Raw genomic sequence first — 24,935 nt, forward strand, 5'->3', positions numbered from 1 at the left:
GGACAGAGCCACCCTAAACTCGCACAAAGCGAGAGGAGACGCAAGGGTCTCCACTATCGGACCTGAGAGCCCCCGTGGGGTTTCCCAGGGCCCTTAGACTGATCTGCTAAGGGTTATCCCAGGCAGGGCACTGCTAACTGGCGCCTCAAACTACGAAGCAAACTGCTAAAGCTAAACCCACGGGACGTGTCCACCCGTGAGGGCGAAGCAAGGGGTGCCACCACACAAACGACCCTAATATAAGGGGGAGGGAACACAAGGCAGACCCCCCACCCCCCCACTAGGCAAAAAGAAAAGAAAAACCACACAAGTCGACAACGTACCCAGAGGGAACAGAGCCGGCCGCTGTTATAGGTGAAAACTAGCTACGCAGTACCCTGCGCCCCACCAGTGCAATAACTACCACTTACCCCAAGGTAAACAAGGGAAGAAAACCCCCAAACACTCGTGGCGGCCAATCGCCAAGCAGCAAAAAGCTAACAGAGGTAGACCCAAGGTGACTTGTGGAAGGCAACCCCAAGCCCCAAGTGCGGTACTTACAGGACAGGTGACCCTAAGCACATGCAGCCCAAGTACCTGAGAATACTACTCCCAGCTCACACGACCACCGTAAGAGCAGCACTGAAAACAAGTCACAGCACTGAGACAAGACTGGAGCCACACGACTGTGCACTATCCCATCAGCCGAGGAACTGGAGCGGGGATCGCTGGCTCGGGGGTCTGGGGTTCCCCCTTCCCCCTCCCAGGGAGGGGGGAGCTGCGCAGACATGCGGTGCTGTGCATGTGACGTCATGCTTGTTTGTTCGTTTTTTGGGGGAGTTCTGTCCACTCGTTTGTCGATTTTCGTTGTTAACCAGAATAGAGGTTTGTTTTGTGGCGCTTACCTTTCTGGGTGCCTGTCCCGGTCGACGGTAGATATAGAATGCTCCAAATCACAAGTGCATTTCTATGGGTCATTGCTCCCCGTGCCTCTGTGAGGGGGCTAGGTTCTGGTTCGTGGTCTCCGGTAGGCCTAGAACTCCACCCACATCGACTGATGCAAAATAGTTACGTATCCATATCAGCCATGGATAGCTCCGGGGAGCCATAGGGGCTCCCCCCAGAAAAAGTTTGGTCGATATTAAACATTTAAAAATGGCCTAATACGCCCCCTAAGTTGCATGTCTTTGCAGCCTTTCCAGTTTGTTGATGTGTTTCTTAAGATATGGGCACCATACAACAGCCACATATTCAGCTTTGGTCTAACAAAAGTCGTAAATAATTTCTTTAGTATTTTGCCATTCATGTACAGTATTTAAAAGCTATGCTGAAGTAAGAAAGTGTAGCATAGACTCCTCGCACAATTTTCTTTATGTGATCCTCAGGTGATAGTTTTCCATCTAGAACCACCCATAGATCTCTTTCTTTATCAGAATTCTGTAAAGATTTCTCACGTAATTTGTAGGTTGTGTATGGTCTCTGTTCTCCAATTCCACACTGCATAACATGGCATTTATTCACATTAAATTCCATTTGCCAAGTGGTGCTCCATACACTGTTTTGTCCAGGTCTTCATGAAGGGCATGACAATCATAAAATTTTCTTATCTTTTCTTTGATCTTATCATCATTGGCAAACATGTTCATATAATTCTATATTCCATCGGGTAAATCTTTTATGTAGACAAAGAACATTACTGGTGCAAGAACTGAACCCTGTGGTACTGTAGTCCACTTGTGACATTTCTCTAGTCAAATACATTGCCTCTGATTACTGCCCTCATTTTTTTATCAGTTTGAAAAATTTTCACCCATGTTAGAAGCTTACCTGTCACCCCTCCAATATGTTTCAATTTTCAGAATAACCTCTTATGTGGAACTCTGTTGAAAGCTTTTTTTAGGTCCAGATAGATGCAGTCAACCCAACCATCTCTTTCCTGTAAAATCTCTGTGGCTCCATCACAGAAGCCGAGTAAATTCATTACACATGATCTTCCAGATAGAAACCCTTACTGACTGTCTGATATTATATAGTTTTCTCCAGGTGTTCTACCATTTAGTTTTAATTATTTTTTCAAATATTTTGACTATTACACTTGTCAATGATACAGGTCTATAACTGAGGGAAGGGGGTCTTCCCTGCTGCCACTTTTGTACATTGGAACAATGTTAGCATTTTTCCACACATCTGCTACAACTCCTGTACACAGGGATGCCTGAAAAATCAGTTGAAGTGGAATGCTGAGCTCAAATGCACACACACTCAGAACTCATGGTGAAACTCCATCTGGACCAACTGCTATGTTCTTACTTAGCCCCTTGAGCATTTTTTTCCATTTCATCTCTAGACACCTCTATGTGCTCCATGTTGTTCTCTGGAATTTTTATTGCATCTGGTTCCCTGAAGATTTCATTTAGTACAAACACACTTTGGAACTTTTCATTTAATTTTTCACACATTTCCTTTTCATTTTCTGTGAATCTGTTTCCCATTTTCTACCTCTGAATATTATCCTTTACATGCAATTTGTTATTTATGAATTTATAGAATAGGCCTGGTTCTGTTATACATTTGTTCGCTATCAATTTCAAAATTTCTTTCTGCTTCTCTCCTCACTGCCATGCAGTTGTTTCTCACATCGTTGTATCACAACGATGTGAGAAAGGTATACCCAAATAATTGGGTATACCTTTTATAGTATAGGCAATAGGTATTTTTCCCACGGACCTAGAATGTACTGTGCCTGGCCATGTGACCGCATTGTTTACTGTGAACTCGCGCGGCTGAGAGCAATGTCTCAGAATATTAGCCAGAGAAAATCAGATTCAGACAAAAATAGATAAATTCATGATTTCAACGGTCCGTGTAAGCACCCACTGAGAATTCAACAAGTCATGCAGCATCCACTGGCAACGAGTGCCCTACAAGCCATGCTGCACCCACAGCATGCTGAATTCCCATCAACAAGTCGTGCAGCCTCCGCCGGCAATAAATGCTCTGCAAGCTATGCTGCACCCGCCGATGCTGAATTCCCATCGACAAGTCGTGCAGCCTCCGCCGGCAACGAGTGCTCTGCAAGCTATACTGCACTGCCGATGCTGAATTGCCATCGACAAGTCGTGCAGCCTCCACCGGCAACGAATGCTCTGCAAGCTATGCAGAGCATTCTATGCACCCACCGATGCTGAATTCCCATCGATAAGCTATGCCCAAATCTCAATAAGCACATAAATAAACTAGATAAGGTGCAACGGCACGTTACAAAATGGCTTCCGGAACAGAAAAACAAAAGTTGAGAAGATAGTAGAGGCATTAAACATGCCAAAACTAGATGATGGAAGAAAAAAGGTGATGTGATCACCATTTACAAAATACTAACAGGAATCGACCAAACTGACAAAAGAGGAATTCCTGAAACCAGCAACTTCACGAACAAGAGGACACTTTTTTCTAAAAATATTAGAAAGTTTCTTTTGCAAACAGAGTGGTAGACGGTTGGAATAAGCTAAGTGAGAAGGTAGTGGAGGCCGAAACCATCAGTAGTTTCAAAGGGTTATACAACAAAGAGTACTGGGAAGATGGGACATCATGACTGTAGCTCTCATCCTGTAACTACACTTAAGTAATTACAAATATATTATATTTACTTAAAAGTAACCAGTTGCCTACTTTATATAAATTAACATGGGCTAAAATCCCTCACTTAAGATCATTCAGCTTCTTTGTCAGTACAAAGAAAATCTAGGTCATTTGATTGTTCACCTCAAGAGGAAGGGCAGACAGTTCTTGCAGACGATCACTTCTGAGACACACCAACACAGCAGCCTCCAGCAAGCTTGCCCCTTCCTCTTCTGCTGGATAAAATAATATACTATAGTCGAGTTATTCATGTAATTACTGTATGAGCTCGGTTACCCGAAGCCCCGCTTAACCAAATAATTGGGTTATTAGGCCAAAAATGGGTTTGAATAATTTTCTGCCAAACTTCACAATATTTAAACAAATTCCGATAACCAGAGATTTGGTTATGTAAATTTTCAAGAACTTCACATTTCAAGATCTACAATATCATACAAAAAGAAAAACTTCAAGATAAGCTGAAATTTCTTCTTTACATTATATTTTTGATTTATAGTGTGAATGGAAATAAGAATTATGATGGTTGTGGTACAAAAATGCAGCATTTGAGTGTAATGAAATGCTATTTTCTGGGTAAGTCCCAAAGGCTTCCAGAAGCTATCCAAACTGATATGTGCTATATTAGTTTAGGGTCATCAGTTACAGGATTTCTTGGGCCTACCGGGGACCATAAGCCAGAACCTGGCCCCCCCAAAAGAGGCACAGGGAGCAATGGCGTATGAGCACCTTACATTTAAGTTAGTATGTCATGTTGACCAAACCACACACTAGAAGATGAAAAGACGACGACTTTTGGTCCGTCCTGGACCATTATCCAGTCGATTGTGATGAGACGAAGGAGACACGAGCATAAGTAAGGCAAGAGCGAGGTGAGGAAGAAGAAACCTTAGAGAAATGTATGGAGAGGATAGGTGAAATATAGGGTGTAAGGTGGTGATAATAAAAGTAGGAATGGGAACATAAGAAAAAGAAGAGAAAGTAAACAGAGAAAAAAGGATGGGTAGGCTTATGTGAGGTCACATTTGTTGGAAAGTTTAGAACATTTGAGTATGTACTGTGAAGAGTCAACAGTAACAAAGCCAGGACTATGGTTCATGTCGGGTAGGTTGTGTAAAGGAAACAAAGCGTAAACCTGTCCTCAACTAGTAACTCCCGCTCATTAGTGTAACTCCCGCTCATTAGTGTAACTCCCGCTCATTAGTGTAACTCCCGCTCATTAGTGTAACTCCCGCTCATTAGTGTAACTCCCGCTCATTAGTGTAACTCCCGCTCATTAGTGTAACTCCCGCTCATTAGTGTAACTCCCGCTCATTAGTGTAACTCCCGCTCATTAGTGTAACTCCCGCTCATTAGTGTAACTCCCGCTCATTAGTGTAACTCCCGCTCATTAGTGTAACTCCCGCTCATTAGTGTAACTCCCGCTCATTAGTGTAACTCCCGCTCATTAGTGTAACTCCCGCTCATTAGTGTAACTCCCGCTCATTAGTGTAACTCCCGCTCATTAGTGTAACTCCCGCTCATTAGTGTAACTCCCGCTCATTAGTGTAACTCCCGCTCATTAGTGTAACTCCCGCTCATTAGTGTAACTCCCGCTCATTAGTGTAACCCCCACTTTGATAAGGGGGAGGGAACCGGCTCAGGAAAGCAAGCCTCCCAGCACCTCAGTACTAGGCTTGATGGATAACCACCAATCAGAGGGAGGAAAGGCATCAGGAAGCCTCTGGGGTTACCCCCAGAAATGGGCGTTTCATTACATTCAACGCTGGGCTTCTGGGAGAAGCCCCATTGGCTCCCTGAAGCTAACGACCCACAGAGAAGTAAAAATGTGGACTTACCCAGGAGGCAGCAATACTGCAGGACTCAAGTCAAAAAAGAGATCAAGGCCTACAACAGATGCCCCAGAGTCACACAAGGCCGGAAAGGGCCCAGAACGTCCTAAGATATCACACGGCCAGGATCCTGTTCAATTATAAAAACCCCGGCACCTAACGAAAAACCGCTGCGTGCACCGCGTACTTCTGAACGGCATGGGCACGTGGGCAGACCCCAGGCTGGATGGGCAATATGACACTGTGGACAACCTGAGACACACGAGCCCTGGAACAAGGAACCAGGGAAACAAAATCCACCCAAAAAAACATCCACCGTCACAGAACCAGTGGCCCGCAGGCAGTGGCTTTACGCCACCACTGGACAACCCCTGAAGCACCCCCCGGCCTAAGCAACCAAGCATCCACCCATACTGGACTCCTTTGGAAGCCTGCCGTCTCATTCTTCAGCTGAAAAGAATTTTCTAACGAAAATGCATGTCCTGGAAAAATAATTTTCTGGTGGAGAGGGTGCGTGCAGGGCAAGACGGAGAGGGTGCGTGCAGGGCAAGACGGAGAGGGTGCGTGCAGGGCAAGACGGAGAGGGTGCGTGCAGGGCAAGACGGAGAGGGTGCGTGCAGGGCAAGACGGAGAGGGTGCGTGCAGGGCAAGACGGAGAGGGTGCGTGCAGGGCAAGACGGAGAGGGTGCGTGCAGGGCAAGACGGAGAGGGTGCGTGCAGGGCAAGACGGAGAGGGTGCGTGCAGGGCAAGACGGAGAGGGTGCGTGCAGGGCAAGACGGAGAGGGTGCGTGCAGGGCAAGACGGAGAGGGTGCGTGCAGGGCAAGACGGAGAGGGTGCGTGCAGGGCAAGACGGAGAGGGTGCGTGCAGGGCAAGACGGAGAGGGTGCGTGCAGGGCAAGACGGAGAGGGTGAGTGCAGGGGAAGACGGAGAGGGTGCGTGTAGGGCAAGACAGTGTGTGCATATGGGAGGCCTGCGGCACCTCACAGACTCGGGTACTGCCAGATACCCTAGCTACTGGCCAATATAAGAATGGATGTATATGTATGTTGGAAAGTTGGAACATGTATAGTTTGTGCAGATGTGTGTATATGCAGGTAACCATTGAGTCTGAGTGTAGGCATTCCAGGCAAGACTGAATATGGCTTAATGAACAGGTGAGAAATGGAGACCACGTGAGACAGACTAGGGCTGGGAGACAAGGTGAGACACACTAGGGCTGGGAGGCCGGGTCAGGCACACTAGGGCTTGGGAGGCCGGGTCAGGCACACTAGGGCTGGGAGGCCGGGTCAGGCACACTAGGGCTGGGAGACCAATTAAGAGTGTACCTGAAGTGGGTCGTGGGAGTTTGACTTCCCAGGCCCAGCTTGGGGCCAGGCTTGACTACTGACAATTGGTTCAACAGGCTATTGCTTGGAGCACCCACATGCCTACATATCCACTACAACTCTGATGGTCAAGTGCTACTTGCAGGAAAGTGTCTAATTTTCTCTTGACCACTTCTACTTTTCTACAGCAATCTTTCTAATGCTTGCCGTAAAGATACTGAATAGCCATGGACCTGTGATGTTCATACAATGTTCTCTGATTGCACCTACATTACAAAGAACAGGTCTATTCTACAGTGATTATAGAGGACAAGGGCTAACACCATCCCATGATAAGAATGTTTGGAGCTTATATGAATCACCGCTGGATATTAAGAAAATGTAGTGAATGATGAACAAGTACTGTACATTATTCAATAAACAATTAATAAATATTTGACAACTTACTGGATGACTTAAGAGCAGCATGCACATCAAGGACCTCCGTACATAGGCCAGCGACAAGCAGGAGACACAGGATCAAGAAGACAGGCACGCTCCCAGCTGGCCATAGCCCTGCAACATAAAATACATAAGAATAAATTAAAAGTAGAAGTCCCCATTGGCACATGCAAGGCAGCTCCTGTAAGAACATAAACATAAAGGACATTACAGAAGTCCTATTTTCCAATACAGTACAAGGTAACTTGTATTAATATCCAATCCAACTTATTCGTCTCGGTAGTACAATTGGGTTCGTTCTCAATGAACCATTGGGAATCCCAGACAGGCACAGAGAGCAGTGACCTAGGACCACTTTACATTTAATTAATTAAAGTCAAGTCATAACTCCCACCACCATGAAAGCACCCCTGATAGTCAGGCAAAAACCTTAAACAGTGCAAATTGTATACTACAGTACAACCTCGATTCAGCGCACTATATGGGACAAACCCAGTTCGTTGCGGGGGTGGATTCGTTACAACAGATGATGCCTTCAGGAGACATTTATGTAATTCCTTTTTTTTTCGGCAGTTCCTAATGGTTCTGAAGCTTGTACCACTGGCCCACCACGACCTGAGGAGCCCCGAACCCTGGCACGACCCCTCCATTAACGACTCCCCACGGCCACCCCAGGAGAACCAACAAGTCCGACATAGGACGACAGCTAGTAGAAGCCGTTTACAGATACTGCATAACTGCAGAATCAGCAAACAGCAATGGACAAAAAGGAGACGAAAATCTAAGAGCCAGGGCCCACACGGATTCCATAGAATGAGCGAGCACAGCCTACCAGCACACAAGACGGAATGCAGAGAATAGATACACCGCCTCCTTCAGAATCGGTGCATACAACTTCAACAAGGGGCAGCCGACGCCTGAACTGTTGAGGCAAGCGTACCAGACACATGCCCGGTCCCCAGCACCTCACATCCTTCTCAAGCCAGTGCGAAGAGAGCTTGAGCAGGAAAAAGAAATGCAAAACCGAGGGCTAGTGCCCCCGGGTACGCAAATCTTCAACTACCAGGGACACCGAAAGGGTGGGAACCTGCACATGGAGCTGCACCCGACCAACATCCATAGGAAGAATGGGGGCGAACAAGCACGTGATAAGGTGCTCCAACTCGCAAGGTAAACCTGAACCACAGTAGAAGTTTCCTGCTACTCAAGCGTGCGGGTCCGCCAGAACAAATGCCATGCCTCTAATGAACTGGACCTCCTTAGGCGGGATAAGGGAAGCCGAAAACCTCCGGAAGGAAGGGACCGAAGGACCCAAGGGAATCCGGAACCAAACCCGGGTAGGAGCCAATATCAACTTCCCATATCAACTTCGTACAGGGAAGGGGGTTAAGAAAACCCCTCCCCCTGCAACAACAAGCCCCTTGCCAAAGGTACCAACACCCAAGCAGGGTCAATCGGGGCCCAAGCCCCCCCCCCCCCAAGTCAACTTCTCCCCAGCCCTGGGATCCTCCACACCAGGACCCGGGGCAGAACCATCCACCAAATCTTCTGCCCCAAAAGAAAAGGCAAAGTCAACCAGAAAAGCTGGGGAAAATGGGGGGCCTGATGGTCAGACCTTGAAGCCCCGGCCAGAGGAGCAGGCTTGAATGCCTCCGTCACCGAACCAGAAGGAGCAGCCCCCAAGACCGTCTGAGTCTCACCACAATCTAGACCCTGCCCCAACTCCGAAATCCTTAGAGGTTTGGGAGCCGGTAGCAGGGGGGGGGGGGATGAAACCAAAGTCAAAGCGACTAACGCCAAGTCTGGGTCTCCTATAACCAAAGCGAGGCAGCCGCAAGGGCATCCTGAAAGGTAACCAACCTAGCTCGTTGCAGCAACCGAATCTGTGCATGCAACGCTGATGCTGCCTGCACCCTAGTATTAGTATCAGTGGGCTGGGTCAGTTGGAGAACCAACAAGGAACACCACTTGCATAACTTCCTGTCGAAGATGTCGCCGACCCAACAGGCAGCATAACAGAGGCTAAACCAGTGAATATAAGAAAACCCCTCCTCCTGCAATAACAAGCCCCGTGCCGAGGGTACCAACACCCAAGCAATGTCAAACAGAGCCCAAGCACCCAAAGTCAACTCCTCCCCAGTTCCTCTGTCCCCCTGTCCCCCTGAGACAAGGGAACAAAGCACCCTTCGAATTCACACAAAGCGAGATGGGACCCAGAGGATGCATCTATTGGACCAATGAGCACCAATGGGGTTTTCTAGGGCCCTTAGGCTGATTGCTAAGGGAAGCCAAGGCAAAGTACTGCTAACCGGTTGAGCCAACTACCAAGAGATCTATTAAAAGCTGAACCCCTGTGATGTTTACAATCACGGGGACTTAGTGGGTAATCACAAGAATAAGAGAGTGGACAAGAATCAAGAGGCAGACCCCCCACCAAGCAACAAACAAAAAGAAAAGAAAAACCCAGCAAAAGTACATCATCTTCAGGAGGAACAGAACCAGCTGCTGTGTAAAAGGTGGCAAGCTGCACAGTACCTTGCATCCCTACCAGCAACGATAGTACCTCCTATCCAAGGTCAAACAGTGGCAATGAAAACCCCCAGCTGACCCCAAGGGCGGGCAATCACCGAGCAGCAAAAGACCCTACAGAGGTAGTTCCAGAACGCCTTGTGGAAGGCAACCCCAAATCCTTCAACCTATGCAAGGGCAGTACTTACAGGGCACTTAGGGAAGGTGGCCCTAGGCAGATGCAGCCCTAGTAATCCCTGAAGTACTCCTGGTTCACACACTACCACACAGCACACACAGCACACTAGGGGCCTCGTAGCCTGGTGGATAGCGTGCAGGATTCGTAATTCTGTGGCGCGGGTTCGATTCCCGCACGAGGCAGAAACAAATGGGCAAAGTTTCTTTCACCCTAAGTGCCCCTGTTACCTAGCAGTAAATAGGTACCTGGGAGTTAGTCAGCTGTCACGGGCTGCTTCCTGGGGTGTGTGTGTGTGGTGTGGAAAAAAAAAAAAAAAAAAAAGTAGTTAGTAAACAGTTGATTGACAGTTGAGAGGCGGGCCGAAAGAGCAAAGCTCAACCCCCGTAAAAACACAACTAGTAAAAACACAACTAGTAAACACAGCAGAACAGCACCAGAAAGGTACAGCACTGCTCAGAGACAGGAGCCAGAGTTGAACGACCGCCATGTAACACATCAGCCTTAGAATTGGGGTTGGGTAGCCGATGCGAGGGGTCTGGGGCTACCCCTTCCCCCTCCTGGGAATGGGGGGGGGGAATTGCACAGACACTGGTGTTTGCACGTTTTCAGATTGTGGAGTTCTGCTTGATAGTTCGGTTTTTGGTCGCAATTTTCACCAGGTGGAGTTTGTTTATGGGCGCCTACCATTCTGGGTGCCTAACCCAGTAGATGGTAGACATAGAATCCTTCCAACCACATAGGGAAGGGGGGTTCTATAGGCCATTGCTTCTCGTGCCTCTCTGAGGGGGCCAGATTCTGGCTCATGGTACCTAGCAGGCTAGAACCCAAATCAAACTGACTGATGCCACGGTCTAATATATGCATATCAGCCTGGTATAGCTCTGAGGAGCCGAAGGGGCTCCCTGAAGCTTTCCAAACTGATATGTGCTATATTAATTTGGGGGCATTGGTCACAGGAATCTTTATGCCTATTAGGAACCACAAGCCAGAACCTGGCTTCCTCAACAGGCGCAGGGAGCAATGGCCTATGAGCACTTTACATTTAAATTACTGTATGTCATAATTGAAAAACGCCCCTAAAAATCGAGCGCAAACGCTCAGCAGCCAAATATAAACACAACCAGCAGCGCCGGCCAGCGGCCAGGCTCGGAAGCACTCCCAGGAGAGCAAAATGGCAACCAAAACAAAGCGAAACCACCACAAAACACCCAAATCAAGGATGGATGCACCCAATGCGAGGGTACGTAATTCACGCAGGCAAGTATGGTAAACCAAAGCAGAAGGGAGGGAGGAGATGAAAACCACCACCATCGCCACAACCACCCCAGCCCAGAAGGCACAAAAACCCAAGCTGGGGCAATTAATGGAATCATTCCCTAGCCCCGGAAACCCCCGACACAGGCCCCAGGGCAGGTTAACTTGTGGTTACCTTGCGATGATTCTGGGGCTTAGCGGCCCGGTCCCCGACCAAGCCTCCTCGTTGCTGTACTGGTCAACCAGGCCGTTGCATGCAGTTGCTTGCAGTCTGATGTATGAATCACAACCTGGTTGATCAAGTATCCTTTGGAGGTGTTTATCAAGTTCTCTCTTGAACACCGTGAGGGGTTGACCAGTTAAGTCCCTTATGTGTAGTGAGTGGAAGTGTGTTGAACAGTCTCGGGCCTCTGATGTCGATAGAGTTCTCTCTCAGAGTACCTATTGCACCTCTGCTTTTCAATGGGGGTATTCTGCACTTCCTGCCATGCCTTCTGATCTCATGTGATGTTATTTCTGTGAGCAGGTTTGGGACCAGCCCCTCTAGTATTTTCCATGTGTAAAATATTATGTATCTCTCTCACCTGCTCTCAAGAGAATACAGATTTAGGCATTTTAGTCATTCCTACAGAACTGTTCCGGTTCCGGAACAGCAGACAAGTTCCGGTTCTGGAATGGCAGAATGTTCCATTCTGGCAGAACCCACATCCCCACCCTCCCACCACCCTTAAAGAAAAGGCAGAAGAATCCCAGGGAAAAGCCTAAAGGAAAGGTACCTGCTGGGCCGTCTCTGAAGCCTTGGCGGGGAAATCAAGCTCAACCTACATCTCTGAATTAGAAGGGGACAATCCCCGAAACTACCCGAGCCTCATCCCAAAAGAAAATCCCGCTCCGGCTCCTACCCCCAGATGTTAGGGAACTGGAAGCAGGTGCACGGACTGAACCAGTTGAAATAACCAACGCCCCTAAAACCTGGTACCTAAAACTCCAGCGGGGCAGTTCCAAGGTTTCCAACCAAGCAACCAACCTGGCTCGTTGCAACAACGAAAACCTACCATGCAACGAAGCTGCTGCCTGACCCCAAACATCCTCAGACAAAGAATGGGTAACAATGACAAGTGGAGAGCAAATCCCACAAGAATCAGGGTCGTAGGCATCACTGACCCAACAGGCAGCATGACGAAGGCAGTATGGATGAAAGACTCCCTGAGGCAGGGGGCGACGAACAACCTTCAACTTCGCACAAGGCAAGAGAGGGCTCGGAAGAAGTATCCATTGTACGACCAATCCCACTTGGGTTTTCCAGGGGCAAATGGGGTGAATGAGCCCTATGGGTAGCTCAGGCACTGGGGCCTGCTAACCACTGTCTAATATCAGGCAAACCGACCACCAGTAGCACCAGTGAAACCCTAGAGACAAAAGAGAAGGACCACCAACACAACCTAGGCTAGCCTAATAAGAAGCTTAAGAAGACCTCCTCTGTCCAAAAAAATGCAGAAATGCCAGAAAATGAAAACTAAAACCCCCGAAGACACACAACAAACTGGTAGTCAGGGAGAAGCATCAGCCACCACGTGTGCAAGCTGCGCCAGCTGCAGTGTGCCCCGTCTGGCCAAAACCTTCCCCCCCTCCAAACAAGGCAAGACAAAGTCACAAGACCCCCGACGCTCCCCAAGGGCAAAGACGTCCTCAACAGAGAGTGATTCCGAATGTCCTAGAGACAATAACCCTGACATGAAAGGATAATACTGTACTATACTGCTGGCTCATGTAAGCCAGCTCTTCCCCCCACCCACCCTGTCGAACGGGAGTGCTAGTAGGACGAAGTGTTGCTTGTTTTCTTTCTAGGGGAGTTCTTTGGTTCTTGCCAGACGTAGGTCGCAATTTTAACCAGATTGTGGTCTGTTTTGTTTCGCCTATCTTTCTGGGTGCCTTCCCCAGTCAAAGGCAATATGACATACTTTATATGTAAAGTGCTCATAGGCCATTGCTCCCTGTGCCTTTGTCAGGGAGCCAGGTTCTGGCTTGTGGTCCCCAGTAGGCAAAGGACTCCGGTGACTGATGACCCCAAACTAACTCAGTATAGTACATCATCGGTTCGGATAGATTCAGGGAGCCGACGGGGATCCACACAGAAAAGGCTTTTGATAGAGTCCCACACACAACTTACAAATTATGAGGAAAGGAATTACAGAACTCTAATAAAGAATGAGACCTCAGGATGGTTTTGTATAGCAAGTTGTTGTCAGAGGAACACACAAAGAACATTGTGAGAGGAGCATGTGCATCTCTTTCCAACTTCAAAATGCTTTTAATTATATGGATGGTTAAATGCTAAAGAAACTGTTCATAACTTTTGTGAGACCAAAATTGGAATATGCAGCAGTTGTATGGTGCCCAAATCTCAAGAAGCACTTAAATAAACTGGAAAATGTGCAACGGCATGCTACAAAATGGCTTGTAGAAATAAAAACAAGAGTTACAAGGAGAGATAATAGGCATTAAACATGCCAAAACTAGAAAGAGGGAAAAAAGGTGATATGATCACCACTTACAAAATACTAACAGAAATCGATTAAATTGACAAAGGAATTCTTGAAACTAGCAACACCACGAACAAGAGGAGACTAATTCAAGCTGAGGAAACAAAGGTGCCGAAAAAATATCAAATTTTTCTTCTGCAAACAGAATGGTAGAAGGTTGGAACAAGTGCTAGTGAGAAGGTGGAGGAGGCCAAAACCGTCAGTTGTTTCAAAGGGATATACAACAAAAAGCCGTATATCTTTTTGTCTTCCCAACTCCAGTTCCAGGAACTGGGAAGACAGGATACTACAAACCAGCCTGTCCTCCAAACAAAGACCCAAAAGTGATTCCATGCACCCACCAAACCGCGTTTATGAATGAAAAACGGTTTACACACGACTCAACTGATTTTGTTCGAACACTTCCTGAACAAGTGCTTCACTGACGAATTTGTTTGAACCCCAACGCTATAAATGCTTCACCCACGTACTACAAAAACAAATAATTGCCAACAGAACCTAAACACCTAACCAAACTTAACCTATGCCTATACATGCACAATATGCTAATATATTATGATATTAAATTATATTTGTAAACATTCCCGTTTTGACTGAACAGCATGTCAAAATATAGTTTAAAATTTAACAGTCTCCGTGGTGTAGTGGTAAGACACTCGCCTGGCGTTCTGCGAGCACCATGTCATGGGTTCGTATCCTGGCCGGGGAGGATTTACTGGGCGCAATTCCTTAACTGTAGGCCTCTGTTTAATGCAACAGTAAAATGTGTACTTGGATGAAAAGACGATTCTTCGCGGCGGGGATCGTATTCCAGGGACTTGCCCGAAACGCTATGGGTACTAGTGGCTGTACAAGAATGTAACAACTCTTGTATATATCCCCCCCCCAAAAAAAAAAAAAAAAAAAAAAAATATGAATGCGTCTGCGGGGTCGAGCGCTGGATGTAATGGACTTGAGTCGAAGACGGGTTGCCGTTGCTCTCATCCTGTAACTTCACTTATGTAATTACCATAATAACAAAGAGAGGACCTGGCACACCGATAACCAGGAGGAGAGGAGCTGGTTCACCAAGACAACAAGAGAGGAGCTGGTTCACCAAGATAACAAGAGAGGAGCTGGTACACTATTATAACCAGGAGGAGAGGAGCTGGTTCACCAAGACAACAAGAGAGGAGCTGGTTCACCAAGATAACAAGAGAGGAGCTGGTACACTATTATAACCAGGAGGAGAGGAGCTGGTTCACCAAGACAACAAGAGAGGAGCTGGTTCACCAAGACAACAAGAGAGGAGCTGGTTCACCAAGATAACAAGAGAGGAGCTGGTTCACCAAGATAACAAGAGAGGAGCTGGTTCACCAAGATAACAAGAGAGGAGCTGGTTCACCAAGACAACAAGAGAGGAGCTGGTTCACCAAGATAACAAGAGAGGAGCTGGTTCACCAAGATAACAAGAGAGGAGCTGGTTCACCAAGATAACAAGAGAGGAGCTGGTTCACCAAGATAACAAGAGAGGAGCTGGTACACTATTATAACCAGGAGGAGAGGAGCTGGTTCACCAAGATAACAAGAGAGGAGGTGGTACACTATTATAACCAGGAGGAGAGGAGCTGGTTCACCAAGATAACAAGAGAGGAGCTGGTTCACCAAGATAACAAGAGAGGAGGTGGTACACTATTATAACCAGGAGGAGAGGAGCTGGTTCACCAAGATAACAAGAGAGGAGCTGGTTCACCAAGATTACAAGAGAGGAGCTGGTTCACCAAGATAACAAGAGAGGAGCTGGTACACTATTATAACCAGGAGGAGAGGAGCTGGTACACTATTATAACCAGGAGGAGAGGAGCTGGTTCACCAAGATAACAAGAGAGGAGCTGGTACACTATTATAACCAGGAGGAGAGGAGCTGGTTCACCAAGATAACAAGAGAGGAGCTGGTACACTATTATATCCAGGAAGAGAGGAGCTGGCTCACCAAGATAACAAGAGAGGAGGTGGTACACTATTATAACCAGGAAGAGAGGAGCTGGCTCACCAAGATAACAAGAGAGGAGGTGGTACACTATTATAACCAGGAAGAGAGGAGCTGGCTCACCAAGATAACAAGAGAGGAGGTGGTACACTATTATAACCAGGAAGAGAGGAGCTGGTTCACCAAGATAACAAGAGAAGAGGCTGGTACACTATTATAACCAGGAAGAGAGGAGCTGGCTCACCAAGATAACAAGAGGAGCTGGTAAACTATTATAACCAGGAGGAGAGGAGCTGGTACACTATTATATCCAGGAAGAGAGGAGCTGGCTCAAAAAGATAACAAGAGAGGAGCTGGTACACTATTATACTTCCTATATAATTTGCCAAGATGGGTTTCCACTGTATCTTGCAATTACAAATAAATTCCTGTAGTATAAACTGTTTGCTGTATGAGTGAGCATGTAGTGTAGGCTGGTATATAAAACCACACGTCCTCCACATGGAGGTTATCCTGCTAGATTTGACTGGTATCCTAAGTAATATTCATTAATACATTGTTACTCCTCTGGTATTCACTTATATCTTCACCTTGTGTCATTTTAAAGTCACTTTGTTATTAGTTAAACCTGTAATTGTATTTCTTCAAATGCCTAAAGTGAGAGACTGTATAAGAACAGATATTCCCTTGAATATGTATGTAGCAAGTAGACCTGCTGATAACATTGCTACATTATATACGTGATCTTCAGTATACAATTAGTCAAGTAGATTTAGTATGTTGAGTGTATTATTATGTGGGAAGTGTCTGCATAAATTGTGTATTACTTATTCAGTGTGGGCTGTGAGGGAGAATTAACACTTTCGCGTTCCACAGACTGAATAATTCGTCACTCACTTTTCTACTGAATGTGTTCCAACGACGCAATACTGCGTCACTCATTACAATATTTTTTAAAAATTTAAATTTTATCAGATCAATCTGGTAGTGGTTTTAAAATAAGCGCCTTTAGATTGCACACAATTTGATACCAAAATCAAAGATATAACATGAAACTTGATGTCCAAACACTTGAAATATTATAAATAGGTCTATGGTCTGAATATTAAAATATTTGTTAAAATTCTATTTATTGTCCTATTATCTTGGGACTTGTTTTAAAATGTGCGCCTTTTTATTGCGAATAATTTGATACCAAAATGAAAGATGTAACACAAATATTTATGTCAGAACACTGGAAAGATATAAATAAATTTGTGATGATGAGCGTCCAGAATTAAAATATTTGTTAAAAATCCAGTTATTGCTCTATTATTCTGGGACTAGTTTTAAAATAATCGCCTTTTTATTGCGAACAATTTGATACCAAAATGAGCGACGTAGCACGAAATTTGATGTTATCAAATTGAACGAGTTGAACATTAGGTTGCAATGTACAAAATGGTGCTCGTTCACTGGTAACTTTAGGCTTTTCTGCGGGGAGGCACTCCAGCCTTTTGTACATTTTATTCATACACATCTGTAGGGAATTTAATTGCGAACACAATGATACCAAAACGAGCGACGTAGCACGAGAATTAAGGTAAAAAAATGGAACGAGAATGCACATGTTACTGATTTTGTGCGTTTTTGCCGACTTTACGCTTTGCTGTTGGGAGTCACGCTAGGCTTTTGGACATTATATTTATACACACCTGTAGAGAATTTAATTGCGAACACAATGATACCAAAACGAGCGACGTAGCACGAGAATTAAGGTGATAAAGCTGGAACAAGTATACACATTTGGGTGTCACCGCGCGCTTACCCGCATGGAGGGGCCACCTACCCCCTGTCAACCGCGAGTTTCCACGGAGCGCGAAAGTGTTAAATAAAGAAAATATTATTCATAATTGCTCTATCTGTAATGTTGGCAATTGTTTTGCTCTGGGCAAGTCTGGCTATCCTATGTCTTGCCAGTATAGAAGTGGTAGTTTCATGGTTGGTCAACTGTCGAGTATCGTCTCGGCTCACCTTACATTGTGGTTACCTAGTGTTGGTTTTGGGGCTTAGCATCCCTGCAGCCTGGTCATTGCCCAGGCCTTCTCATGGCTGGACTGGTCAACCAGGCTGTTGGATGCCTGGTTGTCCAACAGTAAGTAACTTCAGTAACGTTGTCACTCAAGTAACTTTAGGTACAAGGTGTACTTACCTTCTAGCAAGCATTAATACTTCTTTAAGTGGTACTGGTTACCAAGATTGAATTATTGCATAGAATCGTCAGTAGATCTATGCACCATCTGTTAAAAACTTAATTATCGGTTATTTTTATGTCCTCTATACTGGACCGGTCTATTTATATTAAGAAAAGTTTATGTATGCTTGTTTTGCATATGTTTATATGTAATGTTTGCAAACACACTGGTGACTTAACCAAGTTTCTTCATTCCCTATCCCTTAGTTATTAATTCTGTGGCACGGTCAAATCAACTGGCATTATTTTGTAAGACTCGGATAGGGGTAATGAGCATTAACCCTTTAACTGTGCAAAGCGCCTCCAGGTATTTGTATTTTTCACGTTCCATTCAAAACTCCCGCGGCTACATGGGGTTCACATCAGCTTCCTCAGGGCTCTTGTAAACAGACGCCATCTTTAAGGGGGCGGTATTCGGGTACAGTAAAGTCGTTGTTCAGTGTCAACCATTATTTTTGACTAGTTGTATATGAGAGGGCTGCAATTGTTTTAAGTTTCAGTACTGTAGCCTAAATAGTAAGGTAGATTTTTTATTTTTTTATTTCTTTAAACGAATTTTACACATTTTCAAGTGTAAGTTTACAATCACACCTTTCAGATATAATCATTCTATGACACTTTTCTGACACATTAACATATAATAAAGGATCTCTTGCAAGGGATTTCCAAAACATCTTTAGTTTTCCTAATACAAATAGTCTAAGTTCCCCCCCAAAATTATGCAAATATATCATGTTTATTGCTATTATAAAGTCAATAAATGAACTCAAGATAAAAACGCTTGCTTACGATTTTAGAGATATAAAATTTACATATAATGTGTAAGTTTCATGTAAATTGAATAAAAAATGAAAGAGATATTCATTTTCAAGTAACAAACATTCAAGTAAGTAAAAAATAAAGTCTAAGGTATTGCCCTCTGTGGCTGAGGTTGACATCAACCAATTTCCTCCAAAACTGGCACCCTTACAGATAGGCATACGTGCAGTCAGGTGTATAAGTTTCATGCAAATCGCCCTATAAACAAAGGAGAGAGATAAAATTAAAAAAAAAAAAAAAGTAAAATTTGCCTTTTTTTTTTTTTTAACTAAAATTTTTTTTAATAAAACTAATTATAATTTGTTTTTAATATATGCTATTGTGATAGCTGAGAGTCATAGACATGATTTCAGTTGACATTTTTGTCTGATAATCGTTTTTGACCATTTTGGAAAATTTTTGACACATACAGTAATTCAATATTTTTTTCTCCCTTCCTATTTATGCTACGATGCTGAGACTTGGACCAAATGAAACCCTTTTCATATACAACTTGTCAAAAAAGTTTGATTGAAATTGAACGAGTTTTCATTTATTGCATATTTTGGGAATACCGCCCCCTTAAAAATAATTGTGGTAGACATTGCCGGGTGTGAGCGCCTCAGTAGTGAGTGAGCAACCAAGGCTGGCGCTCGCAGCATGAGCGCACAGCACTGCTGTTCAGCGTGTGACCACAGCATCGCCTAATAATGTTGAAATATATATATAACCTGTATTATTTAGCCATGATAGTTTTATAGAAGAGCCTGAGTGTGATAATGACTGGGTACAATGTTCAAATATCAGTGATTCAATGCTGTTTACGATGTTCACAACGCTAGCCACAGCACCATAGCATTATTTCGTCCATCTAGGAATCTTAAAATGACTTTTTAGGTCCCTTTTCAAAATAAACTTGTGGTCAATTATTCATTTACAGGAATTAGTGACCAGGATTGTGGTTATAATTAGCGTTGTGCATAGTATTGTGGAAGGAGGAATTTTGGTGAGGGAGGGAGGGAGAGAATTGAGGTAGCCTCACTGTGGCAGCCACTCTTGTTTTGCTCACCATACTAGCTTCGTGGTTCGCTATGGGGAACACACATGTACATGGGTATATACAGTGTGTGTGTGTGTGTGTGTGTGTGTATAGTGTAATAACAGAAATAGGAGTATGTTGAGTGGAGCTATTTTGGCGAAGGAGGCGACGTCATAATCGTAGCGTCGGCTGCTGTCTGCTGTGTGATTTCTCATGCAGTGTATGGTGGCCACTGTACTGTTTGGACACAATACCGGCTTACTTTCATAGTTCTGGTAAATAAAACATGTAGATAGGTATATATAACATGTGTAAATAGTGTAATCAAAACAATAACAGTATGGTGGAAGGAGCAATGTTGGCGAGTAAGATGTTGGAGTGAGGGAGGGCCTGTCTGGGTGTGGCTGCTCACACTCGCGGTGTTCTGAATGTGTTGATGGTGAATGTATATAGTGTGTGACAGTGTATAGTTTGTAAATAGATTGTATATATACATAAATTAGCATAATGCATGGTAAATATGTGCACATATGTGTTCACAAGTGTCATGCACATAACACAGTGTCCTAGGACAGTACGGATGTTTTACTGCCATAATATAGTGTACGTGTTCATTATACATAGGATTAGCACGTAAAAACAAATAAAATGTATTTGGAACTGTGAGCAAAAAATGAATAAAAATATATTCGCGGCAACTCGCACGCCCCGCCCTGGGCGCCCCACTGGCCCCGGCGAACGGGTAATGATGATGTCACGTGCCAACTTACAGACCCCATAGCAGCCAAAGTAAGTACAATTTCAATTTTTTTTGACATACCCATACTGAGGGAAGGGTTTTTGACACTTTAAAAAACAAAAGAATTTTTTCAAGATAATTTATTTTCTGCGCACTGGGGGGGGGGGGTGTCATATTTGGAGGCGGCGCAGTTAAAGGATTAATCGACACATCATGACATACACCATGATAACCAGGAGAGGAACTGGAATATCATGATCACAAGGATAGGAGGAGGTGTTTCATCTAGTTAACCATGAGACAACGACCTGCCACATAATGATCACCAGGAGGAGAAGAGCTGGCACATCATGATCACCAGGAAGGGAAGAGCTGTCACATGATCACCAGGAAGGGAAGAGCTGTCACATGATCACCAGGAGGGGGAAGAGCTGGCACATCATGATCACCAGGAGGGGAAGAGCTGGCACATCATGATCACCAGGAGGGGAAGAGCTGGCACATCATGATCACCAGTAGGGGAAGAGCTGGCACATCATGATCACCAGGAGGGGAAGAGCTGGCACATCATGATCACCAGGAGGGGAAGAGCTGGCACATCATGATCACCAGGAGGGGAAGAGCTGGCACATCATGATCACCAGGAGGGGAAGAGCTGGCACATCATGATCACCAGGAGAAGAGCTGGCACATCATGATCACCAGGAGGAGAAGAGCTGGCACATAATGATCACCAGGAGGAGAAGAGCTGGCACATCATGATCACCAGGAGGAGAAGAGCTGCCACATAATGATCACCAGGAGGAGAAGAGCTGGCACATCATGATCACCAGGAGGAGAAGAGCTGGCACATAATGATCACCAGGAGGAGAAGAGCTGCCACATCATGATCACCAGGAGGGGAAGAGCTGGCACATCATGATCACCAGGAGGAGAATAGCTGCCACATAATGATCACCAGGAGGAGAAGAGCTGGCACATCATGATCACCAGGAAGGGAAGAGCTGGCACATCATGATCACCAGGAAGGGAAGAGCTGGCACATCATGATCACCAGGAGGAGAAGAGCTGGCACATCATGATCACCAGGAGGAGAAGAGCTGGCACATCATGATCACCAGGAGGGGAAGAGCTGGCACCTCATGATCACCAGGAGGGGAAGAGCTGGCACATCATGATCACCGGGAGGGGAAGAGCTGGCACATCATGATCACCAGGAGGAGAAGAGCTGGCACATCATGATCACCAGGAGGAGAAGAGCTGGCACATCATGATCACCAGGAGGAGAAGAGCTGGCACATCATGATCACCAGGAAGAGAAGAGCTGGCACATCATGGTCACCAGGAGGAGAAGAGCTGGCACATCATGATCACCAGGAGGAGAGAAGCTGGCACTTCATGATCACCAGGAGGGGAAGAGCTGGCACATCATGATCACCGGGAGGGGAAGAGCTGGCACATCATGATCACCAGGAGGGGAAGAGCTGGCACATCATGATCACCAGGAAGGGAAGAGCTGGCACATCATGATCACCAGGAAGGGAAGAGCTGGCACATCATGATCACCAGGAAGGGAAGAGCTGGCACATGATCACCAGGAGGGGAAGAGCTGGCACATCATGATCACCAGGAGGAGAAGAGCTGCCACATAATGATCACCAGGAGGAGAAGAGCTGGCACATCATGATCACCAGGAAGGGAAGAGCTGGCACATCATGATCACCAGGAGGGGAAGAGCTGGCACATCATGATCACCAGGAGGAGAAGAGCTGGCACATCATGATCACCAGGAAGGGAAGAGCTGGCACATCATGATCACCAGGAGGAGAAGAGCTGGCACATCATGATCACCAGGAGGAGAAGAGCTGGCACATCATGATCACCGGGAGGGGAAGAGCTGGCACATCATGATCACCAGGAGGGGAAGAGCTGGCACATGATCACCAGGAGGAGAAGAGCTGGCACATCATGATCACCGGGAGGGGAAGAGCTGGCACATCATGATCACCAGGAGGGGAAGAGCTGGCACATCATGATCACCAGGAGGGGAAGAGCTGGCACATCATGATCACTGGGAGGGGAAGAGCTGGCACATGATCACCAGGAGGAGAAGAGCTGGCACATGATCACCAGGAAGGGAAGAGCTGGCACATGATCACCAGGAGGGGAAGAGCTGGCACATCATGATCACCAGGAGGGGAAGAGCTGGCACATCATGATCACCAGGAGGGGAAGAGCTGGCACATCATGATCACCAGGAGGGGAAGAGCTGGCACATCATGATCACCGGGAGGGGAAGAGCTGGCACATCATGATCACCAGGAGGGGAAGAGCTGGCACATCATGATCACCGGGAGGGGAAGAGCTGGCACATCATGATCACCAGGAGGGGAAGAGCTGGCACATCATGATCACCAGGAGGGGAAGAGCTGGCACATCATGATCACCGGGAGGGGAAGAGCTGGCACATGATCACCAGGAGGGGAAGAGCTGGCACATGATCACCAGGAGGGGAAGAGCTGGCACATGATCACCAGGAGGGGAAGAGCTGGCACATCATGATCACCGGGAGGGGAAGAGCTGGCACATCATGATCACCGGGAGGGGAAGAGCTGGCACATGATCACCAGGAGGAGAAGAGCTGGCACATCATGATCACCGGGAGGGGAAGAGCTGGCACATCATGATCACCAGGAGGAGAAGAGCTGGCACATCATGATCACCGGGAGGGGAAGAGCTGGCACATGATCACCAGGAGAGGAGCTAGTAAACAATGATAACCAGGGTGAGAGGAGCCTGAACACCCTGATAATCAGGAGGCGAGGAGCTGGCACACGAAGGTAACCAAGAGGAGAGGAGCTGGTACACCTTGAGAGGTACTGGCCACTCATGGGCTGTGATCATAATTTAATCTTTTGACTTCAACTTCAAGTGAAGAAAACAAACAAATTTAAAGAATACACACAACATACCTGCAACACCAGCTGCCGCAACAAGCCAGACAACAAGACTAAGGCGTCCCAACACGTCAGCCGTCTTGCCTGACCAGCAGAACATCACTGCTCCAAGGTACCCGAGCACCAGTGCCAATGCCTGAAGACAAACTTTAGTTACATGGGGTTTTTTGACGATATTCGCAAAAGTGCCTTGTGTACTTCTCCAGTATTTCCAGTAACAAACATGTTAACACAGTGTAACAAAATGATACAACTGCTTGTGGAGTTTTAAAGAGTCAATTGATAACAGGGAACTGTATATGCTGACCAACAGCAAGGATTGTTCCCATAAAGTATCAATTGTTCCATAAAGTATCACCCAACATCTAATGAACTCATGATTCAAAATTTCATCACCACCACTTTAGCAACAGCCTGAGTCAGTTTATTTGATTACTATTGGCTAATATTAGTATTCATCCACGGTAATTTGTTACATACTATGTACTGGGTATATGTATTTTTTAATTTCAATAAAGATTTTGAGTGCATCACCAACCTGGAGGCCTGGTCAGAGACTGGCACGTGGGGATGTTGATCCTCGGAATCGTCAACAGGTAATCGACAGGTAAAACATAATTTATAGCCCTAGTCCCAATTATTTAAAGCCAGCACATTATACAGCCACAGTATCATACTGCTTCCTTACTGTGCAGTGATGTACACTACAGCTATAATCCTGTGCAGTCACAATAATGGGCAGTAACTATACTGTACAGTTACCAATAACTGTCATCATCAGGAATAACATGTTAACAACCATATTGCCAACTCCTGGTCCCACAATTTGCGAGCCTTTTTGGTCATTTCCTGCAGCCTGTGGAGAAGCTGGTCGATTCCTTTCGCTGTACAGTATTTGGGGTTGCACCTGTTGTATCAGGCAACCTCCCAGCACTGCATCGGGTCATTGGAGTTTGGATGGGCTCAGGTGTGGTCGAGGTGACCTCATCCTTTCAGTGGGTTTTCTGGTCCTTCCTGGTCCTGTAGGGCAACTCGGGGGACCTACAGTACATTCTTGATCTCTTGGATCTAAACAACTTCATTTCCTGTCTGACCTTCCACATGACCACCTTTATCCAGGTTCATCTACTGTTACAGGCTGGAGTTTGGATAGTGTCCTTTGGAACTCTAGGACACCTATTGGCATGTTCCTATACATCCGGGGTTCAGGGACTGGTTAGGTTTTGTTGCGAGGCATCAAGCGTACTGCTTCAGGGTTATTCCCCTTCAGCTTGAATCTGCCCCCTTCTCCTACATTTACCAGGCTAGTGTGGATCATTGTAATCCAGCTGCAGCTGTTAGAAGTTCATGTGTTAGCCTACCTCAATGACTGGCTGGTGTGGGCCCCCAGTCAGTCTGCATTATCAGTTGGCCAGTATCTGGTTCTTTCCCAGCTTGCTGGGTTTGGGTTCCTGGTGAACTGGAGGAAGTCCCAGTCTGT

At 46.0% G+C, this 24,935-nt stretch overlaps 1 protein-coding gene across 7 annotated transcripts in view; it reads right to left on the reverse strand.

The window, feature by feature from the left end:
• The window catches only part of LOC123771277 (transmembrane protein 245), a 449,452-nt gene that overhangs the window by 390,128 nt on the left and 34,389 nt on the right, over nucleotides 1-24,935 (reverse strand). For 5 of the 7 annotated variants that reach the window (XM_045763753.2, XM_069305160.1, XM_069305158.1 and 2 more), the window contains exons 5-7: nucleotides 23,471-23,591; nucleotides 7,223-7,330; nucleotides 3,742-3,833 (exon numbers count right to left, since the gene is read on the reverse strand). In XM_045763753.2, coding sequence (XP_045619709.1) covers nucleotides 3,742-3,833; nucleotides 7,223-7,330; nucleotides 23,471-23,591 — 321 coding nt within the window. The remainder of the gene's footprint in view (nucleotides 1-3,741; nucleotides 3,834-7,222; nucleotides 7,331-23,470; nucleotides 23,592-24,935) is intronic. The other 2 variants (XM_069305159.1, XM_069305161.1) reach the window with 1 other exon arrangement.

Source organism: Procambarus clarkii, chromosome 54, assembly GCF_040958095.1.
Source record: "Procambarus clarkii isolate CNS0578487 chromosome 54, FALCON_Pclarkii_2.0, whole genome shotgun sequence".
NCBI classification, from domain to species: Eukaryota; Metazoa; Arthropoda; class Malacostraca; order Decapoda; family Cambaridae; genus Procambarus; species Procambarus clarkii.